We start from the raw sequence: 26,012 nt of genomic DNA on the forward strand, positions 1-26,012 counted from the left end.
ATGCTTGAAATCTGTGTGCGATAGGACTCTTTACTGTCATTACTGCAATCACACGCTGATGTAGCTGTTGGGGAAGTCACAGTTTTTCATTCCACATTTACGAACTCCAGGGAAAAACTCAAATCTTGTTTTCTTTCCAGATGTCAGAAAGCATCAGGTGAGCTGCTGCAACCAGCTGAGTGGAGCAGACAGTCGGCAGACACTAGTGGTACGGTGAAAAATCTCCATTATGTGGTACTGCAATTATTAGTAACTTAACATTAATTCTAAGTGTTTTCACTATTTCTCACAGGGTCTCACCTCATTACTTAACACAACCTATTATGTGGTTAAAAGGATCTAAAAACACATCATTGTGCTTTGGCTGTATCTCATTAAGTGTTAAGTGCAGGTCAGTAATGTCATCTCTGCCCTCACGCAGTGATATTTGGGCAGCCATTAACTCTATCTCATGATCTTGTTTAGCATCCAGCTCAGTGTCAGACCTCCACCAGCAGTTGGATAATTCTTTTTTTACATTTTAAAAATTCCTTTTATTACTTGTAACCAGGGACTGTAGAGTATTTATAAATGCTGTAAATGTAATGTAGCCATTAATAAACGGCAATAACAACCTCAAACTTACTCTAAAACAGAATTATTTAACATTTAATAGACCTGTTAATTATTCCATGTTTTTCCATCCTGCTAAGTTATCTGCACCACAAATCCCTCCATATTCAACCTCCATACTCAACTAACATGAGTTACATGGTTTGCTGGCTTAAGCACCTTTTTGGATTTTAGACTGAAGTATTTACAATCTTGTTAGTTAAATTTCCCAATAACAGTACCTGTTCCAGGATGCTCTGTAGTCTCTCAGGCTCCAGGTCAATGACATATTTTCTCTCCTGCCGTCGATCCAGGTCCTCTAAGAGTCTCCGATACGCCGCCTCATTGAAACTCTCCACACAGATTGCACTCACCTGTTTTTACATGTCATATGTGCGCAAGAACACAAGAGCAGACATCATGGATAGAGTCATGCATGTAAACCTCAAGCAAATGAAAAAGCTATTTGAAGAACTAATCACAGAAATGTGAATACACAGCATGGGAGCACAGTGTGTGCATGTGGATGTTTAAATTAATATACTAGTTGTGCGCTCTGAGAGAGCATGACAATTCTTGTACATGTGTGTGTGTTTTAGCAGGTTTCCAAGAATTTGTGCGTTTGTGTGTGTCCTAACCTGCCATCCGTTCTGCCCCGCTCGCTCCATAATTGCCTGCAGTATTGCATAACCTAAACAACAGAGAGTAAGAGAAGCAAAAAAGACTATTAATGCTGCACTAGGTACATGATGCAGTTGAAAAATGGATAAATTATGCTTTGCTGTTTTTCCAGAAAAAAAACTAAATAAACAAAAGCGCTCGTGTTTTCAAAATCTGTTGTCCTAATCATAGTTAAGGTAAAACCTTTGCACACTATACCAGAATTAGCAAACTGTTTCCAGGTGTGCATTACGCTTCAAAACTAGGGGCAAAATGCTTAGCATTTAACGCATCTTCAACTTAATTTTTTATCTTCCAGCCTACAAAGTGTAACGTCTGAATTGTCTGTTGAATTCTGACACTCAGTGTTGACATTTCATTGAAATTAAATTCTCAATCCTTTTCCCCCTTAAGATTAAAATAGGATTAAAAAGTAATTCATGTGTAAATACTTAGTATTTATAGTCTGGAATCAAAACTATAAAATGGACTTCTGCTTCTACAATATGAGGCAACACACCTTTGAACAGGCTGTCTTCTTAATGTGTTTCTAATGAATCTGACTTGATCAAACAAGCAGAAGGTGTCAACATGAGTGACAATGGATATAATATTACACCGAACAACTGTCATGTTGGGTCAAGACAAATGGGAAACATGTAATAATAAGTAATAACACAATGCAACAGCAATATTCTTTCTTGATATTGGCATCCGGCCATGTTTCTATCACGATGAGCGCTGAAACAAACCTTGATGCTAACTCTCTGAGCAAAGCAGATTCAATCAAAATAAAATAATATCACAATTCGCTGAAAGTCACATGGACACAAAGGCAGAGAAACACGAGTACAGCGGGAGTCTTCTAAAACACAAGACGAGAAAGCACACACTCTAGTTTGACCTTTTTAACCACTTGACTGATGCTATATAGAATCATACATGTGTCTAAATGAAAATGTCTGTGCCTAAAACTTAACCTAAAACTCTAAAAAGGTAAAACTTGGTGTAAAAAATAACCCAACTTTTGGAGAAAAATAAACTGACAAAAAAGATTTTGTGAACTTACAAAATTCACTAAACTAAAAGAAAATATGTTTTTGACATTTTGTTCACATGTGTCATCACAACCTGCCTGGATGAGACTTTGCTGATTTTGTTTATTAAGAATTAGTAGGTGTGCGTGACCTTGAGTCAACCGCCTTCACAAAGTGCTGTGTTTTTACTGCAATAACCAGTTTAAGACTAATTAATAAAAACTAAACTAAAAATCATCATTTTGCACTGCACCCTGCCTTTCGCCCTGTGACCGCTGGGATGGGCTTTAGCACACCTGCAACCCTGAACTGGTGAGGCAGAACAAAATGAAAGAGTGGATAAAAACTAAACTCAAATGAGCTTACCTGCTTCAGAAACTAAACTGTATTGAACACAAAAAAAAATCGAAATGAAATCAGAATTAAAACTAATTGCAGAATACAAAATGATTATATTGTAAGTTACTCAGGTGTTTTGCAGTACGTGTGCCTTCCTATGTACTGTTTTTACACAGTACATAGGAAAAAGCATATTATCTAATGCTTTCAGAAATGGGCACGCACTAATATAATCTATTTGAATTTGTCTGTGAATGCATTTGCCTTTGCATGCACATGTGCAGTTCTGTGGACGTCCACAGTTCGTGCCTCTGTGAGTGCGTTTAAGCAGCTGTCTCTGGAGCAGAGCAGGGTGCATAAAACAGATCACAGTGTTACTGCCCATTTTCCAGCACATTACAGGCAGCAGGTCTTGATGGGAGCCTGTAATGAAGGGCCCTGCCTTGGCCAAGTCATGGGTGAGTACAGCCCAAATTCTTACGCATCCATCTTTCGCTCCATTTCTTCCTCTGATCCCCCTTTCTCTCAAACATTCCCCCTCCTTCCTGTATATATATGCTATATGCTACTGTACATCCACAGAGGCTTGTGATTTTGTCTCTCTACTTATTCCTCCTTTCTGTAATGCTCCCCCTGCCATCCTCCACTGCCCCCCATCTACCTCCACTTTCTCCTCTTCCTAGCCCTTGTCCCCATCACCTTGTTTGTCTCCTCCTCTCATGACTCACAGCTAATTTTCTGTCTTTTTGACTTCGCCACCAGCACGACTGACCTAACCTGTGTTTCCTATTCCCCCTTTTCCTTCCTCTTTTTTTCCCTTTTGCTCCCTCGGGTAATAACTTAAAACAACGAAGGCCACAGGATGCTGGCTGAGGCACCTACACACATGCACACACACACCCACTATAGTACGGTCTGGGGACTTTACGTCATGTTTGACCTGTGTTTCACTCCCTGTGGCTGGGGATTAGTCTGTGTGGGAGTGTATGTGTGTGTCTATTTGTGCACACATGTAGGTGTGTGTGAGAGAAATAACGTGCCAAGCATCCCCATGACAGTGGTTAGGGTCTGAGGGCATCAGCTGTGCCTGCTCCACTAACTTGCGTGCACTGCATGATGGCATGGTCGAATCAAAAGCAGGTGAACGCCGCGAGAGCTAAGGCCAAATCTTTGTCTCTGGCTGAAAAGTGCCAAATCACCACTGTTTCAGCTGCTGTCCTTATAAAGTCTGCTCATTGCCAGTAATAAAACCTTTGTGTTTCCATGAGAACACAGAGCTAAATATGGGAGTTACTTTATGAAAAAAGAACGAAAAAAAGAAAAGAAAGGGTTAAGCGTAAGAGGGGTACGCCCTTACTGCTTTCATAGGAATTAAGAGGGTCAGTAGCAGCTGGGTGCTGCTAATCAAATGTCCTTGATTAAGTGATCATCTGCAAGTCTGAGCACCTCTATGAAAGCAAAAGTTTTGACAGTTTGATGTTCTGGAAGATTCAGGAATGTTTTAGCTCAATGCTGCAATCTTCCCAGGAGCTGACGTCCCAGGAAATCCACCATATAGTCAAGCAATGCAATGCTCAGCCTTAGAAATGCAAAACACCTCCAAGCAATATGTCTCAGGGTCTATAGGCCTCAGTAAGTCTGTTAAATGTTAAAGTTCATGACAGCACAATTAGATCAAGATTGACTGGTAAAAAAGTACAACTTTTTTTGAAAGGCTGCCAGGAGAAAGCCTCCTTATAAAACAAAAACAAAAACAAAACAGGGCTGTATGACTTAGGTTTGCAAAGATGCTTTTGAAAAAAAAGATGTCAAGGCTTTAGTGCTTGCATTGGAAAGACATGACCAAAGTGGAGACGCCCAGCAAAGTGCCAAGATTGGTGAAAACCAAACACAACATATCAGCACAAACACCTCATGCCAACTGTTAAGCACAAGCATGGAGGGTTGATCATTTGGAGGCTTGTTTTGAAGCCAGAGGACTTGGGTCATCCAACAGGACAATGATCCCAAGCTCAGCAGCAAATCTATAACAGATAGGCTGTAAAAGAAAAGAACCAAGGTGCTGCAATGACCCAATCGAAGTCTAGCCCTCAATGCTGTGAGACGGTGTGCGGGACCTTAAGCAAATGCACGCAAACCTCAAATTACAACATTATAAAGCAGAGCGAGCTAACCACAGCACGTCTTTATCCTGTCTCACCCCCCAATTGGTCACGGCAGATGGCTGCCCCTCCCTGAGCATGGTTCTACTGGAGGTTCCTTCTTGTTAAAAGGGAGTTTTTCCTCCCCACTGTTGCCAAAGTGTGTGCTTATAGTGGGTCATATGATTGTTGGGGTTTTTCTGTTTTCTTTGTATAATTGTGAGGTGTTTACCTTTATAATATAAAGTGCCATGAGGCAACTCTTGTTGTGATTTTGTGCTATAAAATAAAACTGAGCTGAATTGAATTAAATGTGAAATACTAAGAATCAAAAAGAAAAGTATTACTTTAATTTTTAAATTTTTTTAACACTAAGGATGGATCCAGAAGCTACTGGATCATGTGGTGTATGTAGTATTAACAGAATGGCATTGAGTCCTATGAAAACAATGACACACCTGCCCATTAGCGCTTGGATTTTTTTTTTCTGTGCATCATGGCTACCCATGTAATTCTGTAAGTACATAATGCTTGCCCAGTTATGTTCCAGTCTTTTAGGCTTTTCTAGTTGAAATTGACCATTTTACTACATTACAGCCCCTTTTAAAACCTTCCACAAAATCTTCTCTGACTTTGCTCTTTAAAACTCTGAAGGAACAAAAGTTAAGTAGAAGAAAATGAGAAGTGGTCAGATTTTGTCTTGGTCATAAGACGACTATATATCCGAGCTGTTTTTACATGCATCATTAGCGCATTCATTGCTGGGCATTTACCTCTGTCTGTGTCGTAGAGGAAGACAAATCGGCTCCAGTCATAGTGGTCCAACAGGGACAGCAAAGCTCCTCTGATGGACGGCCGAAGCTGCAGCGTGAACTGGCCCTCGCCTTCAGTGGGGAAGCTGGGTGTCACTAGGCTGATGTGCAGGGCCCCACAAAACGATGTCAGCGTGTTTACTGAACGCTTGTCGTAAAGGCCGAAGATAGCGAAGACCCCCCTTGAATACTGGGAACAGACTGTGGACAGAGAAGAGGTGGAAGATGGGGAGGGGTCGGGGAATAGGGTGTCAGACACAAAAGGGATCCAGGTAGAAGAAGAAAAAAAAGTGGGTAAGTCGACAAAAATACTATATGACACTATATAATACTCAGTGACTCCGTTTTTGAAAGCTGCTAGAGAAATGGTCCAAAAACAGCAAGAAGGGAGGATGGAGAAGCCCTTAATTAAATTCACACTGTGGAATCTGGTTTCACATGTGAACCAATTTTAATGAGAGTCGGCTTCAGCTTGTGTCAGCTATGCACTAACTTTACACTCCTAATTAGACCCACAAACTGCATTTTTTCTTTAATTTATTTTTGAGTTGTGTGTGTGACTGATTTTGTAAATGCCTAATGAAACAGAACCGATCTTGAAAATACATCAGTCATTTTCACATTAGACTGCCTCTGCAAAATGACTTTTATTTCACCCAAAACAGGCCCCAACACAATAGCCCTCTCTGCCGCTTCTTATGTACTTGCACATGCAGTTATAAATTACAAGCACAAACATTTGCAGGGGCATGGGAAAATCAGATGCCAACCGAAGCTCCCTGACAAGACATTTTCAAATGCTCACACAAAATCGTTCCCAGTTGCCAAAATTCATGTTGCTTCTTATGCCTTTTTTGAGAAAATTAAAATGAAATGAAACAGCTTTTAGATCCTTAAGATCCATCTCTGCACACATACAGACATGCAGAGCCAAAAAAATAAATAAAAAATCCGAGACCAAGCATCGAGTTCACTTCAAATATAGTCATTTTCTGCTACAGCACTGCAGCTCAGTCTCCAAACATCCGGAAGCTTTCAAACATGACAGAGAGAAGAGTAAAAAGCTCTGACATCTTCCGCTATGTCGCTTCTGCAAAATTCTACCCTCCGCTTTGTTTTGTCATTCATCTTTGTAGCTCAACCAAGAAAAAAGCACTTGGTATGTGAACAGAGGAATCCTCCATATTCTCAAAAAAAAAAAGAAAAAAAAGAAGAGGACACAGAAATTAAGCGAGTGAAGTCTAAGAAAACTGTGTCATCATTTATTTCTTTTTATAGGATTTAATGTTTCACTTCGGCTGCCCACTTTCTCTTTTATCCTCTTATTCCCTCCTCCTCTTTCTTTCCTAAGTCCCATTCTTCCTTTCTTTCAAACAGCCATGTTTTTGGACTTCAGCTCTACCCTGCATCATAATTCACTCTCCGCCCCATCATACGTCACACTGGAGTAAACAGTAAGGCACGAAGACTGCAGGGTTTGCTTTTGGCAACAGTCAGGCATTACTCTAAATTTTTTCCTGTCTTTCTCCCTCTATTTATCTTCTTGCGCATCACATCACCTCATACCTTTGCCCCTTTCTTTAGTTTTCCAGGTGATGCTCCATCCATCCTCTCTCTTTCAGCTTCCACCATCATCCACTTTCCTTCATCTATAGCTGCCTCCTCTTCCTGTTCCTCCTGCTCTCCCTCCCCCTGGGACTCAGAGTAATTCCATTATCAGCTATAAGCCTCAGTGGGGGTAAATACTGAGGGAGATGCAGCTTTGACGCTTGGGTTTGTGGCAATTAAACAAAGCTGAGGCCCCTACACCCAGGAGGCGATAAGGCAGGGATTTAGTCTCTGATTATGACAGGAGCTAAATGTCTTCCATTCAGAGAACTAGCATACTAGACGTACTTAGCATGCGTCATTCAGCAGTAGCTGAGTCATGGTGTTCTTAAAGTCAATGTTCTTAGTGTCTTCACAAATGAGTTTTACAACTTTTTCCCAGATTTCAGTTGATATTTCAGTGCACATGAGTGTAACATCCTGAAATGAGGTTGTGTTATAAGATAATAAAAAAAAGATTGTACTTTTTTAGTGAAGTGCCAGTAAAGTGCAGTACTTGGAGTTTCATCTTTTATAAATGCTAAAGAAAATCCATTTGTATGTATTAACCTCAGTACAACTGGCTTGATTTTGGATGAATTTGTGGTAAAAGGATCAACTATTTTGAGTTAAGGAAAAAACCCAGCAGAATGAGAAATAATAGAACTGAAGCACTGAACATGTGAGCTGACATCCTGGGTAGCAGATTGGAGCAGAGCTCCTGTGCCAGCTGATGACTTCTTTTGAAATTTGACTGAAACTTCTGGCTTAGATGCAGCTTATGACATCACTTGTCTTCAAATTTGACTTTCCATCTACCTCATGGGCCTCCATCAAAACCTAAAGAAATATTGATAGCCTTAATCCCAAACCAGTCTATTTTTATACAATACCAAGACAGCTGCAACTATACACACAGGCCCAGAGCACATAACTGAAATCCCACTTTTCATTCATCTGAGCTTTCATTCTTAGCTTCTGTTCTCCGTCTATCGCTTCTTCTTTTTTCTATTCATGCTTCCTGATGTTGGTTTTGCCTTTCTTACACTCACTGTCTTCCTTTCTCTCTTGATTCCCTTTCTGATCTATGCCTCTATTGGCTTGTTTTTTTTTCTAAAACCCCCTCTACCAACACCACCCTGCCGCAAGGCTGGAATGTGCCAGACAGTGGCGTCATTGTAATAAAATGTGTGCTAAGCTTGCTTCATAAAGCTTTAATGAGAGGAAGGGACCAGCGGCATGGTACATCATCACCACAGTTAAAGCACTGGACACAATAGGTCTCCAGGGACATCTCCTACATTTACATCTAGTTGCTCCCCCTTCACTTGTTCACGAGCATCTCCTTTTTTGTTAATGTACAGTCTGTTTTTCGATTCTTAATTACTCGCTCTGTCTGTCAAACATCTCTGTTTCTCTGCGTATACCCCTCCATAAATCTGATGTCCTTCCTTTGTCTGCATTACTCAAGCCTCTACATCCGCGGCCGTCCATGTTATTCTCTGATTTGTATCTCTGTGCTTATATAGAAAGCCCTCTCAATCATCTGCATACTCTGCAAAATCACTTTATTTCTCGTTTTCACATTCAAATTTGTCCAATTTGCATAACAGGGAAGAAAGAATGTTGCTGAAACAGTACAATAATTCACAGTCTAACATTCACAGTCGCTCTCTTTGCTTCTCTGGTGTTGTTTGCTCTTTAACCATTGTCCCTCTCAAATTCCTCACCATGATGCTGATGTCTTTACGACAGCTTCTTGCTTTTCTTTTGTTAACATAGCAGAGAGAATAGATACCTTCTGTAACAGCACAGCATCAAAACTTATACACTCAAAAAAAGTAAATTGGGTGGTTGTTGCATTTACAAAAGTCTAACTTGTCATTTGAACAAAATAATTTCATGTGTCTATGGTGAACGCAATTAAATCACGCTGGATGTGCATGAAATTCCAAAACTTAATTTGTTCTTGTTCAGATGACATGATACAATCTAGGAAGAGTGGTTAGTTGCCTGGACTCACGAAATTCACAAGATCACACGAGATGTCAAACCACAGGAAAATCAGTGGGGTTATAAGAGGCAGACAACCATACACACACCACATGTACTGTATGTATTACTATTTATTATGGTTTAACTTGTCGAGGACAAAAACATAAAGAAAATTCTGCATCAAGCATAGCTTTCCTACTTTTGTTGAGTACCACGTGCTGTTGCCTCAGAGTAAGAAGGTCCTGGGTTCAAATCCACAATTTGGCCAAGTTTGCAATGGATTCTCTCTGCGTACTCTGGTTTTCTCCACAGTTAAAAGTCATGCAGTTATTAGGGTAAGGGTAATTGGTGATTCTAAATTACCCAAAGGTGTTAAAGTGCAAATGGTTGTTTAGCTCTATGTGATAGTCTGGTGACCTGTTCCGGATGTACCCTGCCCCTCTTATCCTATCACTTCCGCAGCCCAGATAAAGATAAGAGGATGGGTGGATTGGAAGTCGCTGTAAATCCGTTGAATTTTTTTGTTGAACATTATGTGATATGAACACAACATGCACTACAGACAAAAGTTACATTTGTTCATTCAACAATCACTGGTGTAACAAACAAATATTTTACTAGTTCATGTAACAAGACTGACTTTTCATGTGCCAAAGTGTTTAAACAATATAACATGACTTTAAATAAATTTAAGTAGACTAACTTGGTACAAACAACAGCAAACATATATCGTGTTGAAACAACACAATCAAGATGGATTAATATAACATGATTTGTTTAGATGGAATATAAGTGGCAAGATAAAATTATGTTCATCCAATGAATTATTTTTTTTGAGTGTACGCATATACAGACCCATACTGTAGATGCTGTAGTTACCTTGACACAAAAGCATCCCTCCATCCTCCAAAGCACACATGCAATTCTCAGTCTGTGATCTCCCATTATCTTGAGGCAAAGGCCAAAATAAAGCACACACATGAGCAAATGAGGAGTACAAGCTTGTTTAAAAGCCATAAGGTGCCTTTTCCCAGACATTGCCTGGGGCTGCCTACAGGGTAGAGCAGTAGTACCCGAGAATGGAGGGGGGGGGGGAACGTGGTGAATACCAATAATCAACTTTATGTGCAATATAATTATAGACAAATGAACTGCACAATGGCTTACACTGAAAGTTCACGTTTAACTCATTTACCCAGGGGTAAGCTCTGGAGAAGCAAGCTCCTGTGCTTTTTTGTTCCAGCGCAGAGAAAGTGTCCAGATTTTCAAAGAAAAAATATTTTAGTGCTCGAGGATGATCCTTTGAACAGTAAAATGTCCACAGTGACTGAGACTCTTACTGTATGTGAAATTAGTTATTCTATTCAAAAAACATATTGTGCCAGTTAGGGTTAGTGTTCAATTTTTGCTATGGTAATTTCTAATGTCTTGCTCTGACCTGTACTTCCTCCCCGGCTCATGTTCCTGATTGTCATCACCTATCTCTTGTTACCCAGCTGTATCCATTCCTGCTGATTATACCTCTGTGTGTGTATGTGTTTGTGTGTTTGTAGCCACAGAGTCTTTCTCTAGTTATCTGATCCAGCTTTGTCTGTTTGTGGAACTCCTGGTTTATTGTGGTCTCTGTTGTGAACTGTTGGATTACCTTTATTCTTTGATTGCACTTTGTTATATTTTTGAGACTAGTCACATTCATTAAACATATCTGACCGGTGAGGTATGAAATAGAAAAACAACTAAATTAATTAGAGATGCACCGACTGGCCAGCCAGATTTGCTTGACCCTGATTGGTCACCGGCTAGTCAACCAAGGTATATCAGATTAGGATAAGGTAAGGTAAAATATGCTAGGTAAAGGTGGGTGTTCAGCAGAATATTTTCAGTTAACTCTTTGCACTTCTTTCCAACAGCAGAGCACCTTATTTTTAGTTGTTTCAGTGAGAGAGCTTACTGCAGAACTTACTCCTCTAACTTACTGCAGTTTGGGGGGAATTGTTAGGTTTGATGATTTCTTTCATTGTGAAAAATACGTTTATTGAAGAAAAGCGAATTTTTGTTTGCATATGGTTTTAGCTACAGCTTTTGGTGAAAATCAGTGTTGGCTGGTCACACTTGGAATCGCAATTGGACAAGAAAGCAATTGGTGCATCTCCAACTTAAATTCAGTTTCATTAATATAGAAACAAAAACAAACCCATAAAAATCACTTGTGACAAAAAAGAAAGAAAGAAACAGTTGGGGGATAATATGCTAACAAATGAGAAAAAAGTTTTCAAAGTTCAAAAGGTTTTTCCAGAGAATTATTTTTTCACCCATCCATTTTTCTTCTGGTTACCCAAGTCAGGGTGGTGTTGGTGGTGGCCCCTTTAACATCATTCTCAGTGCTTGCCATGTGACATAAAATGATTCCTGTTTACATTTGCACCTATGGCCAGTTTTAAATTACCAATTATCCTAACCCATGCACTTTGTGAAAAACCTAAAAAGAACCCACACAGACATGTGGAGAACTCCCACAGAAGGGACCCAGCCACCGGTGGGTTCAAACCCAGAGGCTTGTTGTTGTGGGGTGACAGTGCTAACCACTGCACCATTCTAGAAGTTTCATTTATTACACAGTGAAGCACTACATTTGTATGGGCATCAAAAGCTCTGTTAAAGAGGACCATTATAAAGACAAGATAGAAGACAAAGTTTGGAGATCAATAAAATCTGGCAGAGAGCAAAGTCACTGTATGGATTTCAGATTAGTTCCCATATTATACACCATACTGGAGATTATGACACAATGGAGCAACTTCTTGCAAAAAGCTGCCGGCACCACAAAGGTTAGAAAAGAAATTTCATAATATGCCTGTAAAATTGTTTTACTGTTTTCAATAAAATCATGCAACAGTAAAACACATATATCACCTTTCCCCACCGCTCAGTGTCCAATCATGCACACTTTTTACACACATTTATTTTTAAATCAAGAAAGCAGCTTTTTATCCACTCTATTCATGAGCAAAAAAGAAAAGAAAAGAAAAAAGGTATATGAAGTCAGGCTAAAAGCCTAAAGATTAATATTCTTTGAGAGAAAATGCTCACTACTTTATAAAATAGATCAAAATTAGGAGGCATCCGAGAGCTTTTTAAGCAATGGCCAATTGTTCAGCACCAAAATAAAGAGGTATGCACAGCAGTATAAGCAATATAAGCAAGAGGCATAAACGAGTTATGAAGAATTAAATATTTTTGTGGTTTCCTTCCCGGAGACATTATTATAACGCATTCTTCTCCCTAGAAGAGCACCCTAAAGAGTTTTTTGAATCTCAGGGGATCCAGTTTAATAAAACATATTTATAATGCAAAAATCTGCAAACATGCAGAGAACAATTGATCAGACATTTTCAGGGACACCATGCCTCAAGTGGGCTAATTAGTAGCATTATAAAGACAAGATAAAAGATAAACCTTGAAAATCAATAGTCTGGGAAGAACATTCGGCCACCTTATGGATTTCATATCGAATCCTCTCCAGTAGAACATAGCTAATAGGATAACTGAGCCACAACAGCTTCATAAACAGGGGCAGTGATTATTGAGAATGACAGATTGCTATGTACCCGACTGTGTGTGTGTCTGGTTTTGCTGTGCTTGTGAATAAGGCCATTCATTTCTCTGTCTGCCTGCTTCTCCCGTCTATCTCGCTCTGTCTTCCCTTTTTTCTTCCCTCTTTCACAAAACTGCCTCAAGCAGAGAGAAAACGGAGGCTTCGGTTGTTCTCAGTGAGGGAAGGAAAGAAGAAATGGAGAGAGAAAGAAAAGCAAGAGAGGAAGAGAGTAGTTCCAAAACCCACGAGGGGCTCTGACAGCAACAAGAGAGTGTAAAGTCTGCCAAGCAGACAGTGCAGAGGAAAAGAAGAGGTAGAGAAAGATATTTACAAACAGGCAGAAAGAGAAATGGAGGAAATACTGCTCTGGAGGGCAGTGAAGGAATAGAAAAGGCTTGGAAATTAGTCCTTAAATGCACTCATAGCCATTTGAATGTGTTGGGAGTCAGGTCTTCACATTAATAAACACAAGCACACACTGACGTTTACACTAACACACTGACACACACACGCCGACACACACACATGCACAGCTGCTTCAAAGAGCATTCATAATATGTCTTTTTTTAGGACCAGTGTCTGAATACAGGGTTGAATGTCGGGTCAGGGGTGAGGGACATCAGGAGAAAATGCTCCTGGGTAGAACTACCACACTTACTTCTTTATTCTCTTTGATTGCATCTTTCTGCTTCTCTGCACCTGTTCATCCTCCTTACTCCTCCCCAGCTCCTCCCCCAGGGCATGTCCCTGAGGCTTCATGAATAAAGCTTCTAAGAATAAGAGTAATGACTGGGGAAAATGAGGACAGGTACCCAAGAGAGAGGCAACTACAGTACTTGTGTGGCCTTTAGTGTTATCACATTTAGGGAATACTAATAGTTGGTGACACTATGGCTCACTCCCTGCTATCAAATATATGTAAAAATAAATACTTGGACACTTTAGTTCTTTCGGATCATTTATCCTGTGACTGAGGTGAGTTAAATGTTACTAATTTTCTGTAGTTCACAATGAGTTGAGGTTATTGGCTGTCTATCTCAGTCACCTAGAGAATATGTTCATATGCAGTAAATATATTAGCAAATCTTACAGTGCATTTCATTTGCAAACCCACAGGTTTTTCTTTTACAGTGAAATTTCCACTTGCAGAAAGAAAAGCATCAATGATGGTCAATGATGGTTGATCCTCACGGTTGTTGCCCTCGCAAGCGATGTTGAAAGTGATGACACAGCTTCTGAGGCAAGTCACGCTTTGGTGTTACTTCAGCAGCTCTCAAGTTTTCTGTCCTTGTGTGAGTATACAGTCTTGTTGGTAAAAAATGGATCATATAGACTTATATCAGTATAGGAGCTTCTCAAGGATTCTCACATTATGCTGTGGGAGATGTTGCAACAGCCTGAAAAGACATTCTGGAGAAAACTAAACAAAAGAAAAATTTGCCATAGTTTTGCTAACTTTTTGGACTTTTTCTTGTCCTACATCAACAAAGGTTTTTTCTGTTTGGCGACACTTATTGTTCCAGAAAAGACTGCAGTGAGCTCAGTGTGCCTATAAGAGCAAATGTGAACAGCAATAGTCTGTGGTGACGTCACAGAAGGAGTGCAACAACAAACAATCAGTGCAGTGCCCAAGAACCTGCCATAAATGTTTGTTGAAGCAGAGGTTATGATCAGTGATGGGAATAACGACATTACAAGTAACGGCGTTACTTTTTTCAGTACTATTCCTATCGTTACAACGCCGTTATCGTTACTAGCAAGAAAATGCGGCGCGGTCACATTACTATTTTTCAACAAACAGACGGTTGAAGCTGTCTTCAGCTTACCGCACCTTATATCAGTTGCACGGAAGTAGCTGTAAGTAATCTGGCCGCTACAGCTTTAAGCAGCTGCGCGCACTCCTGCGGATGGCAATCACTTTCTGGCAGATGATCACTTTTTAGCACAACACCTGGAGCTAAGGGGGGAAAACAATCGCATGAGTGCTGCTGTTTGACTGAGGAAGAATAAAGTAGTCGTTGACAAAGTAACAAGGTGATTTAAACCAGTTTTTAAATTGTGTTGATAGGCCACGTAAAATCAGAGTCATGATAAACAATATATACGCAGCGTTTTTTCCTCAATAGTTTCGTCACGTTTACTATCTAAGGACAGCGCTAGCAAGCACTCTCTACTTATGACCAAAACATAAAAAAACTAAACAAAACAGCCCCTTGGTGTTGGTGGAAAAATGTACCATGTCAACCAATCAAAAAATGATATGGCAACATGACATTTGGTTGTTAAGGAAGAGAGGTTGTTTTAGGACGAGAGAGAGAGAGAGAGAGAGAGAGAGAGAGATGTGAGAGATTTGTGACGTTTAGCGTGTTTGGAGTGTGTAGTTAATGTGTTGTCTTGTGTAGTGTTGTGGATAGTTTTGTGGATAGAACAATGAGGCGATTGCTGTCTCCAGGTAGAAAACAGGAGTGATACACCTGCTGTCAGACCTGCAGGTATCAGGCTGTGATGTTCTCCTTTATAGTGGACAGATTATTTTTTTGGAGTGGCACAAATAATTTGTATGCCATCTTATTGAATGCAGAACAGCTGATTGCTCTGTAAATAGTTTGAAATGGTTATTTAAAAAAGGGTAAAAGGTAAATGGCTGCAAATAACTTTGTTGTTTGCAAAACTTGTGCATATGATTTTAAAATTGTCAATTTATATTTGCATTTAAAGCTATGAAATGTGATTCATTAAACATGTTTGTGGTTGTTACAGTAAAAAATATAACTTTCTACTCAGATTTTATGTTTTTTGTCTGATTTTAGATCAATTGTGTTAATACAGTATGTCAAAATGAAAACATAACTATAAATTCAGACACGTGAGGTTGTGCTGAAAAGGATGATACCAAACAAGGCAAAGTAAATAGTTTTTAAAGCTGAAATGTGGAGGGAAAATTAAAAGTAGTCAAAAATGGCCAATTATACCCTGGACCCCAGAGGGTTAAACATTTTTTCTTTTTAAAGTAAAGCAATAGTCACTTTTCAAGTAATTTAAGTAATTACTTTTAGAATTTTGTAACTCAGTTACTAACTCCGTTACTTTTGGAAGAAGTAACTAGTAACTATAATTAATTACTTTTTCAAAGTAACTTGCCCAACACTGTTTATGATATTCACCTTAATTTCTGCAAAGCTGAAATGCACGTATGTAAACATTAATCTCTGGTCTTACTATCATGTGCTTTATAGGTCCATCACGCAGACTAACCAACCAACATGCTTAACTTAGGAAATAAATTGTATCCAGAGCTCCAAATGTAATTGCAGAACACATTTAGAAACACAAATTTGTCTGCAAAATGTGTTCTCTTTAGGGCTGGGTATCGTCACTGATTTCTAGAATCGATTCGATCCACGATTCAATTTGAATTGGGGAAATTTTGCCTCAGACAGTCAGAAATATTATAATCCTGATCACTTATCAATACATATCTATATTTTTATAGAGTCTGGTGGGTAATAAGTAGGGGTGGGTTTAGAGAGAGAGCAGCTCTACATGAAGTGTGATTTTATCATGGTGGAAGCAAAACAGCAAAAGTAAGAGGAAATTCATGATGATGTTTATGCGAAGCGAAATGTGAAGCGTAGTTTGGATCGTCTTTGGCTGCTGGTTCAGTCAGTATTGTTTGGAGAGATATAAAACCTGCAGCTTCAGAATCTAGCGCAAAAAAGACGTAAACACAAAGCACCCACTGACGCTTCAAAATCAGTGAGCTGTCGGCTTTCAGCCCTGACGGCGTGTCTGTGTCCATGTACGTGCCGTCGGGTGAGAAAGGCGACATCTCACTGATTCGGATGCGTGGGTCGTGTTTTGTGTTCACGTCTTTGTGCAGAATTCGTGTACCTGCTCCCATTTACTGTTTTAGCTGTTTGGTGGTTGTAGAAATTTTGTGAGGTTTAACCTGAGGTTCTGGCGTTTCGGGCAAAATAAATTTATATTTAAAAATCGATTCAGGATTTTAATGAATTGATATCACGTTGTCCAACCCAGAATCGATTTTAATCCATAAATCGATAATCAAAACCCACCTCTAGTTCTCATGCCAGGGTGTCAAATACCCCTAAGGTGTCTTTTGGCATCAGTATTCTCCAAGTTTGTCATACTGCTCCGAGCTGTTTTCACTCACTGCTTTGCTGGAATGCGGTACCAAAGCTAGTTTGTCAGATGTGGAAACAGATGATGTTTTAAGTTAAATGAGCTCTTTAACATCATCCACCGTACAAAAATGGAGTGGAAAGCATATTAAAAAAATAGACTTCTTCCTCATTTTTTGAACTGCACAAACATGAAATTGACATTTCATAAAGAGTCACTTCTGGTTTTGAACATTTTTAATAACCTGTCTTAATGTGGTGTGAAGCCTGCACATCAGGGCTATAATGGGCTTCAAAAATTGCTTCTAAATATTAAGTCTGTGGCATTTTCCTGCATTAGTCAACTCTGAAAATGGAGGGTTCTAATAAAATGGGGAGCAAGGGAATTACATGCACAAGTGATTGAACACCGATGTGAGTTGTAACTGGTATTGTCTCAGTCCAATGAGCCATGGACACGACCAATCAGCAGTTCTGTTTTCTGTGTAGTCGTGAGGAAGCGATCACATTTTGGTAACATCTCATTAGTGTCTCAAGTTCATATCTCTTAGCTCAGCACATTACTTTGGAACATGAGACTCTTCTAGAAAAGATTCTGCTGCCCTCACGTCAAAGAGATTTACTGCAATTGAAAACTAACATACTGTAACCAGGTTAAGAATGATGCTGCACTTACAAGCCTCAAACACCAACACACACAGCCATAAGACTGATATGCCAATGTTTAGAGTGATCATTTTTGTAAGTTGTGGGGCTATCGTGGCTCAAGAGTTGGGAGTTTGCCTTGTAATCGGAAGGTTGCCGGTTCGAGCCCCAGCTTGGACAGTCTCGGTCGTTGTGTCCTTAGGCAAGACTCTTCACCCGTTGCCTACTGGTGGTGGTCAGAGGGCCCAGTGGTGCCAGTGTCCGGCAGCCTTGCCTCTGTCAGTGCGCCCCAGGGTGGCTGTGACTACAATGTAGCTTGCGATCACCTGTGTGTGAATGGGTGGATGACAGGTTGTGTAAAGCGCTTTGGGGTCCATAGGGACTAGAAAAGCGCTATACAAATACAGGCCATTTACCATTTAAGTAGCAATTGCAATAAATAGTCCACCTTCCTAAATATCTTACCATTTATGAAACAAAAAAATGCTTGAATGTCCCCAGGATTGTCTTTACCGAGGCATGTTATCAATCTTGTAATGGAGAACCTGACAAAAAGTCTCAAAGCAAAGCTCCAGCCCAAAGCAGATCTGCTCACAGCTTGATACACCAGTAAAACATGCATGCACACACAGACTCCCACATCTGCACGCGCAGTTGGAGCAGCATATACAATGCGCTACAAAAAACTTTGTCTCAACAGTTAGGTCTGCAACTGCCGAGATAAAAGATGGAGAGAGTAAGGAAGGGGGAGGGAAATGATAAGAGGGAAAGAACGACGGAGACTACACATCACCTGTCACAGGGCTTTGCTACCATATGGGATGCAGTTTTTTAAATAGGGAAAATCTACAGTGTGTGCATGCATGCGTGTGTGTGTGTGAGTAAGAGAGAGGAAGGTGACAGTGTTTTTTTTTTCAGTCATCTTTAAGGACTACTAACGATAGCTAAAACCCTCTGGGGCTGTCCAGTATGAACACAGGCACCTCATCCCCCCAACCCCCAACACACACACACACACACACACACACACACACAACAGCCAATATCAAAACCATTCATCACAGTAGACAAGGTAGGAGGGAAGGCAGAAGAAGAAAGTAAGGAGGAGAGAAAGAAACTCTATGCCATGCCTCATATTGTATGTAAGTACTGTGCTTTTATCTCCCCCGAGGAGTGATCACACAGAAAAATCTGCAAAAAAAAAAGAATGGTATAGCACACTTGATGTGTATTTTTCTCTTGTGATGTGCCTTGTGTTATCCTTGCAGTTTTGCAACCATCCAAAAGCCAATTTAATATTCTCCGCTTGTTAATTTCACACTCTGATTCAACTGCCCAAGGTGCGTAAAGCCGTTTTGCTGGACAACTTTAGGTGTTTTTGAAGTGGATGCTCCTTCTGCTCTACGCTCTGTGTGATTGCTTCTTAGGAGCGCCTGCAAAAACATGATAAGTAGCAATCACACGGAGCGCTAACTAGGTCATATGTGCACAAGTGCATCATGGTGACTAGTTACCACTACTGCAGTAGCTAATTACTATTGTCAAATAGTATCCTTAGTCTTCATCATCAGTGATGAAAGAAAAAGTTAATGTGACAAAACTCAAAACTGTGGTTGTGGTTTGGATAGGTTTAGGTATAGTCATAGTAAGATGAAAGCACACCCTCTTTAAAGTCTATGATTTTACTTATCAGGAGGTGTCGTGTGTAAGAAACTTTAAAACTGTATGAAGATGATATTTTTTTATCATGTTCTGATATGTAAAACCTTCCATTTGCCTGCGGCTTTGGAAAACTATCACAGTTTGGATGAGAATAAGGAGTTTTGTTATGGGTCAAACTGCTACTTTCTCAGGGTTACAGGACCTCTGTTGTCATGGTCATAATAACTTCGTTGCCATGGTTGAAAGGAACCCATTTCAACTGCCAATATGCAATCTCCTGTGTAAAAAGACCCCACTTTGTTAAGCTGACCATCTATTCGAACTTCTCCCTGTGGTCTTTCGACCTCTATAATAATAATATCACCTGATCACATTCTGAGCTCCCAAGGAACACACATTGTGATTCCTACAGCTCAAACTAGCTGCTTTGTCATTTGAATAGTTTTTGTGCAACTTGCTGAAATGGCTGATGCTGTCCTTTCAGAGGATGTGAGGATCTGAGTTAGTGTCCAATGACAATTCTGAGTCTTATTAACGTTCCAAAAGTTGCTCTGTGTTACTCTGTTTGACACACAGCATGTCACAGAAATAGCTGAATAACACATAACAAGAAAAGGCTGCCAGTCTGATTTCCGATATTGACTGTAAAATTGTGAGAGGACACAAAGCAGCTGATTTTATCTCAGGTCTTTTTTTCTCGCAGGGCCGTCAGCAAAGCTCTGACTACTGACTGATGCATAATGAGCCAGACAATGCAACTGTTTGAATAGCTGTCAGTGATAACCATCTCTCAAAGTTCAACTACTGTTGCTTGATTTTCCTGTTAAAAAATAAAAGATTGCAAAATGTGTCTGTGTTTCTATTTCATGTTTATCTGTGACCTTGTCTCTTCCTTTCTGATGATAACATTTAAGAGTAGAAATGATTAGAAATGAGCACGAGAATTGAATTGTGAACTATCGACATCATCCAAATGCACAGTCACCCAAAAATTGCATATGTGCTGCACAGATATCTTCTCCTATCAATATAACTACAACAAATGGAGGAATGTTACTTAATGGCTTGTTTGAAATAGTAATACAAATATGTCTGGATGCCACTGTTTATGTGTTTGTGTGTCCTTCCAGCTGAGCACAGGTCCACGGTGATTGAGTGTGCTCACAAGATAAACAGAGCAGTAATGTAAGGGAGGTAATGGCGTCCCATCATCCATTTTTCCTGCTGTCTCAGTGCTCCCCCTCGCTATTCCTCATTCTTTCTTCAGCCCATCTATCTTGCTCTCCTGCTGATCTCTGTCTTCTTCTTCATCTCTTTCCATCCGCCGAGCTCTCACCTCCAGTTAGTGTGACTCTATCCTTTAGATGAATTCATGTAAATTCAATTACATTTAAAACTTTCAGTTTGAATTGAATCGAGTCAAATCGAGTCAAGTCTAAACAAACGTAGTCACCTTAATTTCATCTGCCTCATCTTACAGTACAAGTTGGCAGTGGCAGGAGAAACAGGAAAGCAGATGTCTGCTGAATGAATGATTGGTTTAATCCCCGGCTCTTAATGTCCATATGTCCTTTAGGATAAAGCTGAACTTCAAACGTCTGCTTATGCACAGCCATTACACAGCTGCTGCTGGTGGATGAATGAGAAGAAAATTAACACACAAAAAGTGTTTTTTTCCCCTCCTCATTTACACTTTCTACATTACCTTTAAGATGTCAGTAGCTTTTAGACTCCATTAACATTATTCAAGAAGATAATCACAGGTCTGTTATATAAAAAGAGATTTGGGTCATAGTGCATTAATTAGTAGTAGCATGTTACAATAGGTACAGAATACCTATAGTGTGGTTAATGTGAGCTAAAATGAGCTGGCTTTGTGTTTGTCATGGAAGTTATTACAAGTCAATTTTACATGGAAAGTCTGGAGATCCTGACAGTGCATAATTTGGCAGAACAAAAGCAGAGAAAAATTATTCTACAAAGTGTTTAATTCCTAAAGGATGCCAGCACTTATGTCACTTTTTTTTAAATGATTGAAAGCATTCATTTTGGACAGATGCATTCTAGTGTATCTCCCCTCATTAGCCACGGTCCACTTCTTACACATACAGTCAACACAAACAACACCTGCTCTGTTATTTCTGTATATGTTGGCTACAGCTCTATTAACTCTATGTGCTGCTGCATGAAATAGATGTGGAGAAGAGATGTTAGTATGACTTATCTAACCTAGTGAATTAAAACATGTATGAGAATTGTTTAATAGTGTTTTTGAAGATGTAGTCTCAGATGTTTGAAACCTGCAGCGACTTTGAGCAGTAATTTCCTGCATCACTTGGTCCACTGTAACATTCTTCACTGGCCAATTTGTCTCCTTGTTTGCAAGTGCTAAGAGCTGAGCATATTTTTACTCAATGTGCCAGTGTGATTCAAGTAAAAACAAAATACCCAAAGAGCTTTGAGCTTTGAGTTGTCTCATATCGTCTCATAGCAACAGTCGAAACCATGACTAGCACTTTCCCCAAGCATCTGCTAAGTGCCGCTGCTAGCTAAAAAAAGAAGTGCTTGATCGACACAAGGCTTAAGCGCCTCATATCTCTCTTAGAATGAGCAAAGATGGCTATTTAATTACCAAATTTTATTTGTATTTTTTCCAGTTCAGTGATACAGACACTAGAATTCCTGGAGCAGTGTACCACAAATGAACCTGCAGCCACTGACCTGCTTATAGAGGTAAAGGGAGCATTTCAGCAATCTGAGAAGTATCACAGAATTTTTGTTTAGTTGGATCAGTTATCACAAATCGTCTGGCATAATTTCTATGATGCATTTTAACCCCTTATATAACTAGTCATAAAGGGAAAAATACATATACAGTATCAAATATAGACATTAGCTTCACGTAGTGCAAGTACAACAATTCTTGCTCACCACCTAGTCAATAGTAAAAAAAAGAAAGAACAAGTACAGACCATTCAGAAAGTATTCAAAATATGTTGGAGCTTTCTATCAGCTTCCCTGATCAAATCTACATTTATAATGCTATAATGAAAATCAACAAAGCAGAATTTTTAAATGAGCATATGACATAATTTTTGCAGAGACGTGGTGACCAGTTACTATAGAAAGTGAATGATATCCCATGACTTCAAGTGATTACGGGTAAAATAAGAACAGGTGTTGGGAAGTTGGTGAGACCCAAAATAAACATTTATCAATTTGCTGGCAGCCAACTAGTACGACAACCAAGGTGCATGACAAATATCGCTGACTGACACAGGCTTGGGGTCTTTGTACTGTTGGAAGGTAACCCTTCGGCTCCCTTCGATGTTCCTGGGTGCCCTGTAGTACTTAACAGCTCGTTCAGCTTTCCTTTAACCCAAGGATATTTGGCATGCAGACTAGGGGAAGCCAGGAATCGAACCACCAACCTTCAATCAGTAGATGACCTGCCGCCTGAGCTACAGCCACTTACTGGCCCTTCTGCTAAAAAGCACACCATAACAGGATTTTGCCACCACCATGCTTCACCACTGAGATGGTATTGGACAGGTGATGGATGATCTCTTATTTCCTCAAGACAAGACAACTATGGTTTGACTGAATCAGAGAATCTAGTTTCTAACAATGTTTTTTTTGGTCCAACCAGACTTTCATGTGTTTTTTGTTACCTTCCCTCTGAGGTACTATAAAACAATCTTACTATGCAATATGACATGAGATGATGTGTGTTATGAATATAGCGTATTATATCAGCAGGCTGATGATTTTATGTTACTGAATGTCAAAAAATTGAGAATGAATATAATTTCTCACAAAAAGCAGCCACTACACTGTGGCTACTGTTTGTGTGTCTGTCAAACACCCAGCATGAGTAAACAGACTGTGCAAGACAGAAGGTTTGGCAATCTAGAACCCACACATTAATCATTAAAGAAAACATGCAAAAACTCTTGTTTGGTAAAGATATGCTCCTTTAGAAACTATTGTAGCTGTTATGGAATAAAATGAACCATAGGCATAAGGGAGTCATTCTGGGAAGTTGGTTTAAAAAGAAAACACTGATTAGCTTTTCGACAGTCTGTTTCATTATGGGAGCTGCTATGTGATAGCTAGTAAACTCCCTTCTTTTTATATTTATGTTTGATCATTCGAGTGCATTATTCAAAAGAAACTCCAGTTCAGATCAACTCATTTAAAAGCAATTGTAATATATTTGTAATCGTCCCAATTTACAAAAACACTAACCTCAAGGGAAAGACTCTATCATATTTAAAAGGACAACCCCAATCAGACAACCCTGACAACCCAAGCACTTGGTGACAGTGGAAGCAAAAACCCCCTTTTAACAGGAAGAAACCAGGAAGAACCAGGATCAGGAAGTGGGAGCAATCTGCTGCGACTGATTGGTGGTGATGGGAAAGAGAAAAGAGCAGAGAGAGACTAGGGGAAAACACATTATAGCAGAGAATCAGAGTTTAATAATCACTAATAGCTAAATGCAATATTGGTGTTTAACCTCATGGAGTGTGAAAAGAGATAAGTGAAGAGGAAATGCTAAATGCATCATTGGAAGCCTCCCAGCAGCTTTTTGCAGCAAGACTAAGGGAGGGTTCAGAGTCACCTGATACACCCGATGAGAGTCACCCTAACCCTAAAAGTAAAAAGGGTGTATGCTTCCTGAATCCTCCTGAAACTAAGAGCTGGCTCCATAGTACAGCAGCATGACAGCTGAAACCTCTGCCTTCCATTCTACTGTTAGAAACTCTAGGAACCTTTCAGACTTCATGTTTCAGCAGGTCAAGCAATAGTCTAGATTTTCACAGAAGATTATTGAATTAGGCACTTATTGATTTTAGTGCCTCTTGTCAGACTAACTAATCTTTGGTGAAAGAAGAAGAGTTCAGAACTTACAAGTAAGTACATAAGTTGTACTGTATGGTTAGTAGCTAAGAACACATTTCTTGTGTTTTATACTGTGCTTAAAAGTTGGTATTCACGAACATCCCCTTGCATTGTTTTATAATACATGCTTTTGATGTCTGCTCTACAAATATATCTGATAACTCAGTTTTTAGAGCCTTTTAATTTACTTCAAAAACTCAGATTTAGAGCAGCAGGGATCATTGTTTGGTCTAAACAAGGTAGTCTAAAGTCTAGTTTAGTCTTTATCAAATGTTAGCTTTTAGCTTTTACTGGTGTGTACCTATAACATGCAAGAAATACCTCATGTGATGTAATCAACAAGATCTCCAATTCAAACTGTCACTGGCAATGCTGCCAGATGAGATTCTGCATTTACCACATGGAAGTTTTTCAAACCATTTGTCAAACACACCAGAATAAAGGAGAGCCGAACATAATAGAAGGTGTATAAACTGTGAGCGTCCCGAGTTCTGGCAAGAATGTAACTACACTTTCTGTCCCCCTGGGAGACTTCACACACAGACACTCTGCAGGGTAGCAGCACAGTGAAAAGTCCTTGTCCTCAAGCAAAAAGCCAGCCTCTGCAGATGAAAGCTAAGCACACGCATGCACACACTCCTGTCTTATTCACTACCACTGGGTGCTTTTCATTATTTGTGTCTCTCCGCTTCCTCCGCTCACATCTTTTCCTCATGCCGTAGCTTCTTAACGCCAGGATGTGTGTGAGAGAGAGATATGAAGAAGGACACCTTCGATTTGTCACTCTAACGTTCTCCAGAAGCCTCCTTGCACAGTTTGATCTCCTCAAACTGCATTTAAGGAATTGAAAGATCCTTCAGGATGGTAGATGGAGGAATCGTTTTTGGGTTGTGGGAAGAGAGCGAAAATGAGCATAATGAAAAGCACCCACTGTATGGTCATACATTTCTAACCTAAGCTAAACATAGGAAAATTTCACATTATCAGTGTTGCATGTGTGTTAAATGCAAACAAACACAAAAATTAATCTTTAAACAATGATAGTTGACCAGAGTAATGGTTAAAATTACTCTAACCCATCTAAGGCTGACCAGATGAAATCATACATGAGTGAGAGTTTGCTTTGCTAATATCTTCACTTAAGATATCCATCCATCCATCCATCCACCCTCTTCTGTTTATTCAGTTCAGGTTTGTGAGGGACTTGAAATCATTTAAACTATTTCATATATTCTCTTTGGTTTAGTGAACAGCAGATGAATCAACTGAAGAACATGAGAGATACATCTGGCACTTCAGTTGACTCATCTGCTGTTGACTGAAGCCTCATCAGAAATGGTCTCAGTTGAAGGGTGGCTGTCAAGCAGCCATCCTTATGAAATAGAAACAGGGAGAGAAGGCTGGGGTATGCCAAATTGGTCAACAAGTCTTATGGAGCGATGAACCCCTATCTGAAAATTTTAGTTGAAATCCTCATCTGTATGTATGGAAGAGGTCAGCAGAGAAGTCTATAGCCATCTGTAAACCACAATGGAGGCTCCGTGGTTTGGGGCTGCATTTAAGACAGTGGTGTCGGGATATTGTTAATACTGAAGGAATTAACTCAGCCTCCCTGGGAAAGTCTATGCCAGGGTGCTGGAAAGGAGAGTTCGTCCGCTAGTCGAATCTCGGATACAGGAGGAACAATGCGGTAGACCCTGGACCAGCTCTTTATCCTCTCAAGGATACTTGAGGCTGCATGGGAGTTTGCCCAACCAGTCTACATGTGTTTTGTGGACTTGGAGAAGGCATTCGACCATGTCCCTCGGGGTGTCCTGTGTGAGGTGCTGCGGGAGTATGGGGTGTCTGGCCCTTTGCTACGGGCCATTCGATCCCTATACAACCGTTGCAAGAGCTTGGTT

General features: G+C 39.9%; 1 protein-coding gene across 6 annotated transcripts in view; it reads right to left on the reverse strand.

Moving 5' to 3' along the window:
* gria4a (glutamate receptor, ionotropic, AMPA 4a) overlaps positions 1-26,012 on the reverse strand; it is a 107,866-nt gene that overhangs the window by 54,074 nt on the left and 27,780 nt on the right. For all 6 annotated transcript variants that reach the window (XM_085131472.1, XM_085131473.1, XM_085131476.1 and 3 more), the window contains exons 3-5: positions 5,542-5,781; positions 1,230-1,282; positions 834-965 (exon numbers count right to left, since the gene is read on the reverse strand). In XM_085131472.1, the coding sequence (XP_084987598.1) occupies positions 834-965; positions 1,230-1,282; positions 5,542-5,781 (425 nt within the window). The remainder of the gene's footprint in view (positions 1-833; positions 966-1,229; positions 1,283-5,541; positions 5,782-26,012) is intronic.

Source organism: Neolamprologus multifasciatus, chromosome 14 (genome assembly GCF_963576455.1).
Source record: "Neolamprologus multifasciatus chromosome 14, fNeoMul1.2, whole genome shotgun sequence".
Lineage (NCBI taxonomy): Eukaryota > Metazoa > Chordata > Actinopteri > Cichliformes > Cichlidae > Neolamprologus > Neolamprologus multifasciatus.